We start from the raw sequence: 16,775 nt of genomic DNA, 5'->3' as shown, positions 1-16,775 counted from the left end.
AGTGACTTACAACCTAGCTTCAACATTCCTTTCCCAGATAATTATACTTACTACTCCCACCTCCAATCCGCCCCCTTCATGCCTTCCACACTCTTTCCAGGTCTATTGGATATTCCACTTTCTATCCCTGAGCTTTTGCCCAGGTTAGTCTCCAAGTCTGGACTGTACTCAGTCTTCATACCTGACTGAATTCTTTGATTCTTCAAAGTTTCACTCATTTCTATTTTTCATAGGAAGCCTTCTCTGATCCCTCAAGTCCTACTGCCTACTTCAAAATTACTTTCCATATATTTTGTACTTATTCACATGTATACAGGTTTTATCTACATGTTGCTTTCCCCTCATAGGATGTGAGCTCTTTGAAATCAGATTTTTTTTCTATCCCCAAAGTCATCCAAAGCAACAACAACAACAAAAAAATGTGAAGATACAGAGCCAGAGTAATTACCAGGCTAATCAAAGCATTAATATCATCTCCACCACTACTGCTCTCACCACTGCAGGTGTGTTGTTGTTGTTTTTTAAATTATGGTTAAAACTATTTTGTAAATTAATAGCTATTACTGTGTTTTAGAAATTAAATGGCTATTACATCAGTTTGGGCAGTAAGCATATTATTATTTTGTTAATATATCAGTAAAGGATTGACCACGTCTCCCTAACTTCTCATGGTCTCAAGGATAGTTCAGAAGACGTACAAAACTTACACTGTCCTAAGAGGAAGAGTGCATACCAAGAGTACAACTAAAGGTTTTATTATCTTTTGATAGAGACAATTCAATATACATTGAACAAAGCTATTTGGTTAGCATCATTTAATTCCCTTGATTGACATGACTTGAGGGTGGTTTAAATTAAAATGAACTGTACAGATGACATCAGGAAAAAGTATGCAAAAGACCCTTGCTGAAGGGCAAAGGTAGAATTCTGGTATCTAGGTGGGGTTTGATCCCATCAATCCTTCACTGAGCTAGACAAAAGAGTCTATCTCCATTTCTTCTGTTCCCTAGGGTTTGTCCCAATTCTACAGAAGTTCCTCAAGAACTGAACTTTCTGGAGTGATGGTCTGGGGGTGGGGGGGGTGGAGAGGTGAAGAAAGGACTGAACCTGATCTCTGGGTCCACGCAAGAAATCCATTCCTAATAATTATTTTCTCACACCACCCACTAGAGACAGCCCAAGATCTTGGGTCCCAGTGTCCTGGGAATAGCAGTGCTCCCACCCTCTCTGACAATTGGCCAGGTTTCCAGTAGGTTCCCCACACCTAACATGGCAGCGAGTGGGCAATTCCTATAGAGAAGGGACCTGCCTTTGTTAACTACATCAATCAGCCACCAATGAGAAGGCAAGAATTCCAGGAATGACAGGTCCCAACATAGCACCAGGCCTACTTCCCACTTGGCCCCTACAGTGATCATTCTAGCAAGGAGCCCCTATAGAGATGTGACCTGGCAAATGCTTTTACAGCTGCTGCAGCCCCTGCTTCCTCTTCAACTACAGCTACTGAAATCCTATTTGATACCTGTTTGTGGAACTGTGAAAAGTTTAGCATCAGAAACATTTGGTTTTATCAGTGAAATGGACGATAAAGAAGATGTGTTATCACTTGTTTTGGCGTTGCACCCTAATGTAAAGAATTAATTGTTATTTGAGGATTTTATGCCTCAGAGAACATTGGCCTGGGGCTCCAAAAACTGTATGGTGCTCCACCCACTAGTTGTAGTCATTGCCAGGGCTCTGGCACCTCACTTCATCACCACTCGCCCACACCTACATGGGCCTGGCAAAATTATAATGATTGGAAGCTTAGTGAGGGCAGTCATGTGACTGTCAGAGCGGCCATTCCATTGGCTAGGACTGTGTGGGGTGTTTCTAGGTTTGGGGGAGGAGAATTGGGCATTCTAGGTGGAAGCTGGAAAGCAACAGACATTCTGCTGTGTATTTTCAGCTGATTCCTGGGTGGTGGTATTTTTCAGGTATTATAATTTCCCTTTCCCCATTTTTATTTCCTTTCCCTTGATCCTACTGATCCTGTTTGTTTGGGTTTTTTAAAGTTCATTCTTGTTAAAATAAATCTTGTTCTGTTTTGAGGGAGGCTGCCAGTTTCCTTCCTTGCCCCAATATTGCGGCAAGCTGCTTAGCTAGCACTCCCCAATTAAAAATTGGTCCCCACTGTTTTTGGTGAGTCAGCCAGGAGTTGATTAACCTAGTGAATTTCTTTACATTCCCCCCTTTCCCCACACTAATGACCATGGGAGCTTTCCATCTGGCTTATAGTTGAAGTCTCCTATTTGCTGTAATCTCCCTTCCTAGAATGTGAGCTCTTAGGAAACAGATACTCTTTCTGCTTTTCTGTTTCTATCTCTGGCACTTAGAACAGAACTTTACATATAGTAAGTGCTTAAAATACTTTTATTCATTCATTCCTAGCTTAATACAATACCAAGGAACGTGGTAAAATTTAATAAATGCTTGTTGATAAATTGAAAACCACTTTATTGCTGGGGAAGTAATACAAATATTCGATATGAAGATTGATCTGGCACATCTACTTTAAAAATGGAATCTTTATTTAGAATATTTAATTTAACTAAAATGTTGAAATGAAAATATTTTTATTATTAATTTTTCGTTCAGCTGGATTTACATAAGAGAATGGAAATAAATTGTCTGAAGACTAATATTTGAAAAAACAGATATTCATTATTTAACATTCTAGCTTCAATTTAATGAATATGAAAGTCAAGCAACAAAGTACAAGGTTATTCATTTTTTTTGCAAAGATAGAGTTATAGAACCATGTATTATTTTCCTGTAAACTTTAAAATTTTTTCAATATATCTGTTCACATATATACACACATATGTATGTGTGTGTATACCACACACATATATATGTTTACATATACATTTGAATTTACCGTCTCAGATAATGGGTTAGGCAATTAATAAGTTCATAATGGAAGTTAGATAATCGATAACTATATATAGAAACAATGAAATATGCTTTTCATGTAGCAATCTATTTTTACTTGAATGTGTTTAAGTTCAATTTCTATTTCTAAAAATTCTTAATAAAAACAAATATATTTTTAAAAATAGATTTTTGACAAAAATAATACTTTACTATTTTAGTATTATAACAGTAGAAAGCACATATGTGAACTCAAATCCATTATAAAAATATTTTTCTGTATATGATATTAATTCCCAAATACAGCTTCAGATTACATGTCTATTCATTTCCTTCCTTAAAATGTACCTATGTCTTTTGGAATATGTATGTTATTGTTCTTTAATTATTGAATTGTTGAATTATTTTTATTTTTAATTATCGAATTGCTGAATTAAATAATGTTCTATCTTGAAAGCTATAAGGAATATGTTCACATGTATGTATACACATATATACATATATGTTTATATGTATATATAGCCATATATATTTAAAGCAGTTTTGAAAGTCAAGAAGAAAGAAAGGAAGGAAGGAAGGAAGGAAGGAAGGAAGGAAGGAAGGAAGGAAGGAAGGAAGGAAGGAAGGAAAGAGAGAGGGAGGGAAAACAAAAGGAAGGAAGGAAAAAAAAAAGAAAGAATGACCCAAGACCTCTGATGAATGTAATGATCAACTATGATTCCAAAATATTGATAATTTTTTTATTCTTCCCACTTCCTCACAGGGAGGTGATGGATTTAAGATATAGATGAAACATATTTTTTTTGGTACGAACAATTAATGTGAAACTTTGTTTTGCTTGACTATGCATATTTGCTAAAATGATTTTCTCTTCAATTGGGTGGGGTGGGAGGGAGATAAAATAATGTTAATTGAAAGATAAAAATATATCAATCATAATTATTACAAAATACAGGATAAAATACAAATTCCTTGGATTTGCATTAAAGGCTCTTGACAAACTTCTTCCAACTTATATTTAACTTACATTCTCGCCTTACACACTTTATGTTCTGGCCAAACTAGATGACTAGCTGTTTGCTATTGATTTTCTATAGTATAACATCCCCTTTCATTTTCTTAAGGATCTCTGTCCCACCCATACCCCTTGTCATCCATATATAATGCACTCACTTCATATCTCCATCTATTTGTATCTTTTCTCAGATGGGAACTTCATCATGGTATCTTTATTTATCCCCTAAGCTAAAAGTGAACTTATGTTCATCAAATGTTAACCAAGATAAAAGAAGTTGGCAAATATTTTATAATTATACAAATGTAGAATTTGAGCTGACTCTTAAAGGGAGGCGGAGGAGGTAATAGGAAGCGGTGAGAAGAGAGAATTCTGTGCATGGGGACAGCCAGTGAAAAAGGCATGGATATAGGAGGTGAATTATCTTGTAAAAAGAATAGCAAATAAATTAGCATAGCTGGAATATAGATTGTGTGAAGAAATAAGTGTAAGAGAAGTAGAAACATAGAAGGTAGCTGGGGAGAAAGTATTCTAAGTGCCAATTAGAGGACTTTTTAATTGATCGTGGAGTACTACATAGCCAGTGGACTTTATTGACTTCATGAGGATTATCTCTAGGCTTTAGAAAAATCATTTTGGCAGATGAGTGCAGGATAGATTGAAATAGGAAGAGACTTGAAGGAAAGAGAATGATTGGAAACCTATTACAGTAATCCAGACAGGAGGTTATAAGAACCTGAACAAGGTTGTGGTTGTCTGAGTAGAGAGAAGTGAATATAAATGAAAGATTACACACACATATTTGTGTGTGTGTGTGTGTGTGTGTGTGTGTGTGTGTGTGTATGGTAACAGACTGGTTGTGGGGTGAGTTTAGTGAGGAGTCAAGGATGATGTCAAAGTTCCTGGACTGTGTTAATGAGAAGATGGTGGCACCAACATATAACAGTAATGGAAAATTACAACAATAGGAAAAGTAGGAAGGTGGTGGAGAAAGAATTATGATTTTTTTTGCTCATGTTGAGATTAAGATGTTAACAGGATATTCTGAGATATCCAACAGGTAAAGCAGAACTACAGGTGAGGAGAGAGATTATGGAGAGTGATGGAACTGAGAATCACATGCATAGAGATAATAATTGAACCCATAAGAGCTTATGAGATCTCCAAAAGAAAGTATGGTATAAAATGAGAAGAGCCTAGAGGGAATATATGGTTGTGTCTATCATCTGCACCAAACACAATCTTGGGCTTAGTAGATAACTAACCAATATTTATTGAATTGCATAGAACTACCGGTCTTTTGTAAGGGAAAACAAACTGTTTAATGGTGATTTGAGTAAAGCAAAAAAAAAAAAGATGGGAAAGAATGACATCTCATGTCATGTGAATACTGCTATGCATCAACCAATCCTTTCACTAATGCCCAATGACAATGGCATAAAACAGCCCTACAGAATATTTCTACTATATTTAATTTGCAATAATTATTTGCTTTCTTTCAGAAAATATCTTCTTCCTAACAGAAGTGTCCACTTTCTATTGTGATCAATAGAGTGACCAAACAGTTTGGTAACTAAGGTACACAGATGGCAGAATATTTTTTTTTACCTGTAAAATACTTCCTATCATACAGACATAAACATAGTAAAGAATATATCTTATCACATTGCAATATTTTATTTAAATGATTACTAAATATCCTAATTAAAGGCAAAATTTAAATCAAATAAAAGCAAAATTTTAAGGCAAAAAATCTTATCAAAAATGTCTCCATTAGCATACTTGAAAGCAAATTCTTTGTACTTATTGAGAAAAAGATGAAACTTTCTGAGTTGTTTTACTAAAAAGGGAAATATTTGAGAGGTATATGGTATGACTCCTAATATTTCAAGATTTTACAGCACTAAACAGCTATAAAGTCTTCCTTGTTTAATTCACCTGACAGATTCATCATGAATTCATTTAAAATATTTGTCAGAAATGTTGTTCAAGAATTACTAAATAAGTCAGCTGATGGATTGGGAACAGCAAAGTGATGCAATGGATAGAGCTCTGGGCCTAGAGTCAGTAAGAACTGAGTTCAGTTCCAACCTCAGACATCTTTGGCCAAGTCATTTAATATGTTTGCCTCAGTTTGCTCATCTACAAAATGGGGATAATAACAGCATTTACCTCCCAAGGTTGCTGTGAGGATCAAGAAGACAATAATTGTTAGGGACTTATTACAGTGCCTGCCACATAGTATGTATTATATGAATGTTAGCTATGATGATGATGGTGATGGTGGTGGTGATGGTAGTTATATCTCTGCTATAGTAAGTATATAACCTACATACACATACATACAAGCACACATAGATATACCCAACTCAGTATTCCCAATCTGGAGACTGCAAAAGGAACCACTACCCAGTTATAGGTAAGTAAATTATTTTTTTCTTGCCTCATATAATTCTTGTTGATTTTAATGAACATCAAGAAATCTGTTGGGAAAGGAGATGAGGCTTCTATTTCATCTTTAAATTTACATTTCTCATTTGTAACCACCTCCATTTTTTAAATTGTATATGCACAAATGCATTACAACACTAATATAATATAGAAAGTCAATTTATCATTTCTATAATATTTTGGGAGATTATTCATGTTTTAATGAGGTGATTACAGCAGCTTCATTACACTTTCAAGGCTTGACAAGCCTATTTAACAGCTCCTGTTAGAACTTATTAAGCAATTCTAGGAAATCTATTACCCTGAGCTATTGCAAAGACTAATTAAACTATTCAGATTAAACTTATATTACAGGCATCTTTATTTATTAACATCGAAAATGTGAGTATCTATTTTTAAAAATTAAAAGTACAACTGAGTTCACACAGGTACAGATGGCCTATGGCACAGAGTTTTCAGTGACATCTAACCCAATTTGAACAGCATTCTACATTCTATACCATAAGTATATGCGATGTCACATAAACAATCATAGAACTAAACCCAAAATTAGGATCACGAATCAGTTCATCTCTGAGGTCCCTTATAAATTTGATAGTCTATGTTTCTGTGAAATGTCACACTGGGAAGTTATAGTCTCTCTTTTGGGACTCAAGAATATTTCAGAATATAAGTCATTACTCAACCATCAGGTTGCAATTATATTTCACTGAATGAAGACACTTGGTTTTTCTCCTTTCTCCATAAGTAATTGACTGCTGTTCTCTCATCCATACAATTTAAATACAATTAATGTGTGAGGATCATACATTCATCAAGTTTTTTGGGTCTTTGCTATAAACTCAGTGGTTAGGCATTCTGTTTGGCAATATCTTTATTTTATTGATAAATGTACCTTGAGATAAAAAGTTGTTTTTGATTATGTTGAAGATGAGGAAAATGTCACTAAATGCTGTTCATTGTAATTCATTAAAACTTGAAAACCAAAATATGAAAGCATGAATGACATTATTTCCCTTTTGGGCATTTGGCCAAGTTCTCCCCTCTTCCTTCAATCCATAGGTTAATAATTTCAGTTCAACCATAGCAATACAATAAGCTTTTCTTAAGAGCTTGTTCATATGTACGTTATTGTGCCAGATGCTGTCCCTCAAAGAGCTTACACTCTACTGAGGGAATTCAACATGTACAAACATTGTAAAAAAAAATGAAGACAGAGAGCACTAACAACTGGAGATGTCAAACCAGAAAGTCTGAGATAACCATGAACTTTATTCCAGCAATGGAGGACATTTATTGTGAATATTATAGACATGAGAGATGGAATTTTGGATTCAGAGAAATAATCAGGTTTATATGGAATGAAAAATTCATACATGAATGAATGGACACATGAATGAATGAAAAATATTTATTAAGCACTTACTGTATACCTAAAACTGTATTAAGTGCTAGGGATACAAATATAAAACTGAAGAAAAGAGGAGAGGTATCAATTTGGGGTAGAATAGTTGAGGGAAAATTTTTAAATAACTCTTTAGGTTCAAGACTTTCTGATTGTCTTCTAGTATAGGATGTCTGAAGGCTTTTTAATTGTCTGCTAGTCTAGGATGTCTGAAAGCTTTCCCCTTTTCTGGGGAAAAATCTAGAGGAGTGACAGTGGGGACACTAATATGCTTGTCTGAGTAATCACCATGGTAAGGAAAGGAACACAGGCAATGAAATGGTTCTAATGAATGGATTAAATTAATGAGATGAATATTTTCAAAGTACTAAGAATTATTCATTTTTAAAATTTAATACCACAAAGTTAAAATTTGTCACAGTGTAAAATTAAAGGTCTAGTCTATTTCACAAGTCAGGTATTACAGATAAAAATGCCCTTATTGACAGCTGGAATTGATCTGACATTTCACAAAATGAGGGCAAATGGATTTTTAAAAATGAATTTCTTCTATTCCACACAATCCACTTTAACTTTTTAAATAATGTAAAAGTCATTTTTCATGTAAATGAGATCCATTTTCTTTATTCCTGAAGAACATTAATGAGTAGTCTGAAAACTTTTCCCTTCCAGTCAAGTGATAAGTGAGAGAAAAGGAGGACTAAAAGCTATTTGAATGTAGTGAATATAATTTTCTCCTTGAGAAAAGGATGGTTATTGGTTGTAATCTTCCAAATTTGATATGGGGGAAAACAAAAGAAAAATGGCAGAAGTATGGATGGAAGAATTTGTTTATGATTGCAAGCTGAAGTAGCTTCCTAGTAGGAAATTTACTTATACATCAAATCTTTAATTTTTTCAAACCTGTAATAGTTTTGAAAAAAACCTATTTAAGGTAGGTTTAAAATTATTAATGTTATATATCATGTAAATAATATATACACATATATTACATAATATTACTATTGCCACCACTACTACTACTACTACCGCCACCACCACCACCACCACCACATATCCCAGCCTCTAACTTAGCCATCTCCTTTCCAACCACTCTGCTGCTAAATACTTATTCCTCCTGCCTCCCTCGATCCTATCACACACTTTCCTCTTTCTGTTCTGACAACAGTAATCCAATCTATTCTACCACTGTTTCTGGAGAAAGTATAACACTTGACTCCTCTAGGTCTCTATTCACTACCATGTCTATTTCACAAACCACCATTGCCTAATGAGCACTAATTTATACATGATTTCTCCTTATGAGAATGCAATTTCTTGAGGACAGAAAGTCTTGTTTTTTTTTTAATATTTGTATCCCCAGACATTAGTATACAGTGTTTAGAATGTAGCAATTATTTCATAAATGTTTTCATTCATTGAACAAGCATTTACTGGATATGTGCTCTGGGTTGAACTCACATTTACATAGTTCTTCAAGATTTATAAAGCATATATACAAATGTCTGATTATGTCATTGAGGTTTGAAAACAGGACACCAGTTTATTCACCTCATCAAATTTTTTCCTCCCCATCTGTTTCATCCCTTATAATTATAAGGAATTTCTTTTATTTATCTACTAAATTATAGTTCATCACTAATGAATTACAACCAAGAAAGGGTTTAATAGTTAAGTTCTGGTAAAAACTAATAACATATTCATTGAAAGTGATTTTTTTCTATATTTTCTCCATTTCTCTTAGAATATTGCATTTTCTATATATGAAGAGGGAATCCAGTTTATTAACAACAATGTCTATAATAATAATATAGGGTGGGGCAGCTAGGTAGCACAGTTGATAGAGCACTGGCCCTGGATTCAGGAGGACCTGAGTTCAAATCCGGCCTCAGACCCTTGACACTTACTATCTGTGTGACCCTGGGCAAGTCACTTAACCCCAATTGCCTCACACACACACAAAAAAAACCCACAAGAAAAACAACAAAAAATAATAATAATATAGGACAATATTTGATGTACATTGAGGATAATGTAATCCAAAATGGAATATAGCACTGAATTAGGTCACCAGATGTAGACAAACCAGCTTCTTGTTCAATGAAGATAGTAATCATCATGCTGAAGAAACTAGATCTTACCTTCCTGCAGGGCTGTCTTCACTTCCCCACTGCTCATTTTTGCTTCTGGGAATTGGGGGTTGCAACATTTCAGCAGCAAGTGGATCAGCATCATTTTCTTCTCTACCAACCCATTCTCCAATTACTCGAGGTCTCAGAAGTGTTGAATTAAAAGCCATTGTATCCTGAATAAGAAAACAATGAGTAATTCCAAATCTCTACCTCATAAACATGGGAAAATGAGGGGAAATGCTGCTATATCTATGTGTCTAATTATGCATAATGAAAGCTAAACCTCCAAACTGCAAGTTTACTTAGAGCTGAAATATTGTCCCTTTATTTGTATGTTATTTTATACTAAATACTAAAAGTCATGTAATGTGAGGAACACACAAATAATATTTTATGTATAATACTGAAAGAACAAAATAGCATTATAATATTATATTTAAATAACTTATGACATTGAAATACTATATTTTATAACACTGGTCAAATATAACATCTTAGTATAACTTTAGACAGATATCACAAAATGAACACGCATACAGGTCCAGAGTTAAACAAGGAGAGGAGCCTTGATTCCCTTTATGAAATTGAAGAGCTCCTTGTAACACCCTCAACTTCTCTCCAAAACAAAAGGCCACCTTTTCAATACTAATGTTCTAAGCTGAAGTTGTATGACTTGGAATCAGGGAACACTAGCATCTCTGAAGAATTATAATTGAATATCACTTAGAGCCTAGGTTCTTAAACTATGGATTATGACCCCATGTGAGGTCACATAATTGAATGTGGGAGTCATGATAAATTTAGCAACAGTAAAAGTTTATGTATACCTATTTTATATACCTAGGTACCCAGGGTCATGTAAAGCTTTCTCAGGCAAAAAGGTGCTGTCATTGGAAAAAAGTTTAAGAAGCCCTGACTTAGAGAACAATGGAGAGCATAAGAACAGTCTTCAAATCATAAACAAAGAACTATGAAGAAGATAAAGTATAAAGAAAGCATGACAAGAAGACATAAGTGATCGCCAGCTCATGTGCTACATGGATATCTTCATGGTGTCTAAAGAAAACTAGTAAGTCCTTCTGAACAGTAGGTATGTACCCTATGGTAAACTTACTGGAGGACATGGGGGCATTGACAAGAATCATACAAGTTGGGCAATGATTTACCCTACTGGATGGACCATCCTCATTGATGATATCAGATATTCCATTATTTGAATATTATGGGGAAGGTTTTAAATTTTAAATGATGTTTTGAGGTAAACAATTCTAGGAACAAAATTTCAATCATAGAATGTTAGCATGAATTCAGAGACAATTAAGCTCACTGAACTTTTCAGTTACATTCCCAAGTGAAGAGCAAAAATTAATGCAGTATTATAGCATTTAGTCATAAAAAATCATGTAGTCAATTAACTGTTTTGAAATCCTAGATGGTGATATTTATCCTCTACCACATAATTATGGAATGCAAGCATAGTCAGAATAAATTAAAGTTTATTAAAAATGCAAAAGAAAACAAAAAAGCTTTTTAATATATATATTCACAGAAAAAAGAACAAGATGAAAACTCATTGAGGCAGATGGTAGCATGTTGACAGAAAGTAAAATTCATTTTATTTCCATCTTATCCATAAAAACCAAATGATCCTCAGAATAGAAAGTCCAGAAAACACATGGTTGGAAGGAAATTGAAGCCCAGGATTAGTATGGAGCTCTGAGTAAATTTCAAACTACAGGTTCAAAGAAATGGCATTCAGGGGTACTGAAAATACTAATAATATCACTAATAGGAAATGTAGAGGATGGGAACAGAACCTGAAAATTGCAGTCAAGCAAATATTGTCTGGATTATTTTTTAAAAAGAAAATTATAGATTTTTAAGTGAAGATTATTCTCTGGAAAAGTTATAGAATAGATTATTAAATATTTGATTTTTAGACATTGGTAATTACTAAAGACATGGTAATCACAAGGAGTCTCCATGTATTAATAAGAACAACTCTAAACAAATATTATCTTGTCTTTTTTATTAGACCTAGAGACAAGAGAAATCCTATTGATGGAGTACGTATTATTTCTGGCAAGACATTTGATAAAGTCTATGACAAGACTTGTAGACACATCATGGAGATATAAGCTGTATAATAACAGTTATGTGGATTCATAATCAGTCACGTGACTATACCAGAAGTATATTGAATTGATAGTCCCTATTAAATAGAACTAGGGAGTGTAATTTTGTTATTCAATGCTTTTAATTTTAGTTGTTAGTAGAATATCAATTAAAAAATCAGTTTAAACATGTTAGGGTGGGGGGAACACTACAGTGGAGCTCTCCCAATATTCTCCTCCATATAATTTTAAAATGATGCCTCACATCAAATTCTAGAGTGGTAAAGCCAACAGAAGGTGAGGATGAGACATTTCTCCAGTCCAAGACAATTTAGAAGGTCAGAAAGAGAGGTCTCAGATACCTGGTAGGGGACTAGCCTAGAACATAGGTGGAAGCACTAGCTGTGGGCCTTGTCAGTGGCAATAGCAGTAGCAACAGTAGTAGCAATAGCAGTAGCAATATCAGCTTCAAAAGCTCTTAGTCCAGAAATGGTAAGAGTATCATGCAACTGATAAAAAAGAGGTTACAGAGGAGCCCTGTGCTAGCATTGGATAGGACTGGACACTATATGGCAATTCCTTTCGCTATACTCAATTCTGTATAACAGTTCCAGAGTGAAAAAGAATACTTGCAGTCAAGAGGGAGAAAGGTTCCTGCAGAGCAATAGCACTTCTGGTCTCAAGGGATAAGGGGCCCTTCCTCAATAAGGAACAGAGTGCAGACCAAATCAATCACTACACCTCTCCCCAGATAACACCAGCTTGAAGGATCAAAAACTTCCAATCCACACAAGTACCTCTTAAAATGCCAAAGAATTCTAAATATTGGGACAATACTCATACCTCACACACACACACACACACACACACACACACACCATGGAACAAAGCCAAATTTAAACATAAAATATGAGTCAAAAACACGAAATATTTCATATGAAATATATATATATAAATATATACATGTAAATATATAAATTAATAAAAACACTACCAACAAAAAATAACAATCACAAAAAGCTACTATGATGACAGGAAGAGTAAGACATGAACATAGAAAAATACAGTAATGTCAAAACAGCTACAAGCAAAGCTTCAAAGGAAAAAATGTAAAACAGACAAAACAGGAATTCCAAGGAGCTAAAAAAATTATTTTAAAAATCAAGTAAGAAGTGACAGCTAGGTGATCCAGTGGATAGAGCACCAGCCCTGGATGCAGGAGGACCTGATTTCAAATCTGGCTTCAGACACTTGACACTTACTAGCTGTGTAACCCTGGGCAAGTCACTTAACTCCAATTGCCTCACCCAAAAAAAATAAATAAATCAAGTAAGAGACATTAAGAAAAATTAGGAAGATAAATGCAATCAATCCAATAAAATCATAAATAGATGTTTAAAAATTAAAGCTTGGTAAAAGAGGCACAAAAATATTGAAGAAAACAAAAGCAGAATTATCCAAATGGAAAAAAAAAATCATCAAAATATTTGAAGTAGGCAAGTGGAAGTTAAGGGCTCTGTGAGACATGAAGAAACAATAAAACAAAGTCAAAAGAATGAAAAAGAAACAGAAAAGTTAAAAATCTCATTGGAAAAAAAAATGACCTGAAAAATAAATTGAGGGGAAATAATTGAAGACTTATTGGACTACCTGAAAGCCATCATCAAAGAAGGAATCTATACTTAAAATACCAAGAAATTATGAAGGAAAACTTTCCTAATATCCTAGAATCAGAGAGCAAAAATGAAAGAATCCCCTAATCAGCTCCTAAAAGAGGTCCCAAAGTGAAAACTCCTAAGAAGATTATAGTCAAATTCTAGAGCCTCCACATTAAAGAGAAAATACTTCAAGCAGCCTCAAAGAAACCATTCAGGTATCATGAGGCAACAGTTAGGGACACAAAAGATTTAGCAGTCACCATGTTCTTTAACAGAGGGCTTAGAAGAGGATATTCCAGAAAGCAAAAGAGTGAGGATTACAGTAAAAAGTAACCTACTGAGCAAAACTGCATATAATTTTTCAGAGGTAAAAATGGAGATTTAATGAAATAGAGGACTCTCAATCAATCCTCATGAAAAGACCAGAGCTGAATAGAAAATCTAGCTTCCAAATACAAGACTCAAAAACATATGAAAAGGTAAACATTAATAAGAAATCTTAAAGAGTTTTAAAAAGTTAAACTGTTTATATTCCTATATGGGAAGATAGCACATGTAACTCCCAACAATTTTATCAATATTAGTCAGTTAGGAATCTACATAGAGAGAAGTGATGGAAGTAAATCAATTATATTGGGATGGATGATCTAAAAAAATGGATGAGTGAGAAAAATGATTCATTGAGGGGGGATTAAAATGGAGAAAAAAATGGGAGAATTTTTTCACATAAAAGAAGCATTCAAGGAAGAGATTTTACATTGGAGGATGAAGTGATGTGGATGTGGTGGGTAATGCTTTAACTTTACCTTTATATGAATTGGTCTCATTTCTCAGAAGTCTTTTTATATAGACATGGTCTTGGGTAAGATTATCTGAACAATTCAGTAAAAGCCACAAATAACATAAACAACCCAAGGGTTAATATAAGGAATTCAGCAGAAAAAAGCATACAATAAAGGAGGACTACTAGTGGAAAAAGCACAGTACTTAACTTGAGGTAAATGAGAAAATAAAATGAAAGTGTCAGAAGCCTTGGTTGCTTTGGGTCTGAAAGGGGGAAAGAGAAGTCATGGAAGAGTCTGGGAAGACTGTCTCACAGGATGTTATTTGGAGAGAGTTACAAGGGGAAACAACCAATTGCAATTCAAAGAAATTACTTTAGAATAAAAGAAAGTAGCTTCGGGGCTGCTAATTGTGATTGATAGTTTGAAAGATGAACCTAGGAGCTTTAGGCATAGAAGCATGAAAAGAGTCAGAAACAAGAGAAAGGTGTGTGCTGGGGATGCATTCTAGTATGATTAAAGAGTGTTCTGGGAATTAATTTGTATGTGATTAAAACATTTGTTAATATATATAGGCTGAGTTTAGAGAATAGGCTCAACAGGATTTGAGAACTTCAACAGTGCATATGGGACCTGGCATAAAAACAATAGAAGTGTCCTGGGAATGAATATGAAACAATGATTTACTGAAAGATGGGTTCATTAACTGGTTTGCTTAGCACAGTGCCTGGAACATAGTAAGCACTTAATAAAAACTTGTTGACTGACTAACTAGTTGCTATTAACTATGTCTACTCTATACAATGTATATCCAGGAGTCTTATGAGGCTCATATGAGATAATGCATATATTGTGGTATAGTGGATAGAGTGTTGGGACTAGAGTCAGGAAGACTCATCTTCCTGAGTTCAAATCTGACCTCAAACACATACTAGCTGTTTGACCCTGGGCAAGTCACTTAACCCTGCTTTCCTTAGTTTCCTCATCTCTAAAATGAGCTGGAGAAGGAAATGGCAAACCACTCCAGTATCTTTGCCAAGAAAATCCCAAATGGGGTCATGAGGAGTCAGATATGACTGAAAAATAACTAAACAACAACAAAAACTTAAAAAAACTTTTAAAATGCTGGTTATTGTTATTTGTTATTATTATAGCCATTTGTTATTATAGCCAACAACACTCTATTCTAGTGATGACTTTTCTATTGAACTGCTGAGCTCAAGTGAAGTTCATAGATCAATAGAGGGATGTTCTGGTAAGGGTTTAACAGCCAGGATCTCTAGGGGGAAAATATGCATTCCAACTTTTTAAACTGTCTAGACAATTGAAAACAACAATAAGTCAACCTAATTCATAACATTTTCTCTTTTTTCTGTGATATAAATGTTCACACCAAATACTTAACAATTGTCTAGTAAGTCTATTAGAGCTGCTTCAGGACATAGCTGTCTACACCAGCATAAAGCCTATGAGATCAGTATGCTGAGTGAGTTATTTGAATTGTCAGCTACAGTGCTTCTCCTGAGTTGTGTTTTAGAAAACCAAAGTCAAGAGGTGATGGAATGCCTTAGGACGAGAGTCATGATATAACATGTGACCAGTACAAGGGGAATTCAACAACAATAATAATTAGCATTTATACAGCATTTTTAAGGTTTGCCAAGATTTTACAAAGATAAGGTCATTATAACCTTACAACAACCCTGGAAAGTACATGCCATTTTTGTCCTCCTTCTTACAGATGAGGAAACTGAGGCAAGTAGAAGTCAAGTGATTTGCCTAGGGTCACATAGCTAGTAAGTGTCTAAGGTAGGATTTGGGCTCAGGTCTTCCTTCTGACTCCAAGTCCATGGCTCTCCCTTTAGCATTGCCTAGCTGTAATGTTCTGTTTGTGGCACTCTCTCCAACCAAGATCAGATTGTTTTCTTTCCCTGCTGACAATTAGGTATATTAGAAACGTTCATTATTGATGACTAAAAAGATATCAGACTGCGCTTGTTAAGTACACATAGTTTGGTTTTTTGTTTGTTTGTTTGTTTTTTTGGTGAGGCAATTGGGGTTAAGTGACTTGCCCAGGGTCACACAGCTAGTAAGTGTTAAGTGTCTGAGGCTGGATTTGAACTCAGGTTCTCCTGAATCCAAGGCCAGTGCTCTATCCACTGTGCCACCTAGTTACCCCTAGTACACATAGTTTTGAGAGAATTTAAAATAGCAGCTACTAGCGTAAACACCAAAAGTCCCATTTGTAGTTCAGATTTCATATAACAAAACTGTATATAAAGAACCTACATTCTATAGCATATCT

At 34.6% G+C, this 16,775-nt stretch overlaps 1 protein-coding gene across 5 annotated transcripts in view; it reads right to left on the bottom strand.

Annotated features, from left to right (window-relative positions):
• C1H8orf34 (chromosome 1 C8orf34 homolog) overlaps window positions 1-16,775 on the bottom strand; it is a 457,453-nt gene that overhangs the window by 289,299 nt on the left and 151,379 nt on the right. For all 5 annotated transcript variants that reach the window (XR_006353330.1, XM_043968402.1, XM_043968396.1 and 2 more), the window contains one exon: window positions 9,926-10,089. Coding sequence is in view for 4 of the 5 variants with exons in the window: in XM_043968402.1 (XP_043824337.1) it covers window positions 9,926-10,089 (164 nt within the window). In the remaining variant the exon portion in view is untranslated. The remainder of the gene's footprint in view (window positions 1-9,925; window positions 10,090-16,775) is intronic.

The sequence above is a fragment of the Dromiciops gliroides genome, chromosome 1 (genome assembly GCF_019393635.1).
Source record: "Dromiciops gliroides isolate mDroGli1 chromosome 1, mDroGli1.pri, whole genome shotgun sequence".
Classification (NCBI taxonomy): Eukaryota; Metazoa; Chordata; class Mammalia; order Microbiotheria; family Microbiotheriidae; genus Dromiciops; species Dromiciops gliroides.
The sequence above is the reverse complement of the archived record's forward strand: the minus strand, read 5'-3'. Positions and strand labels throughout refer to the sequence as shown.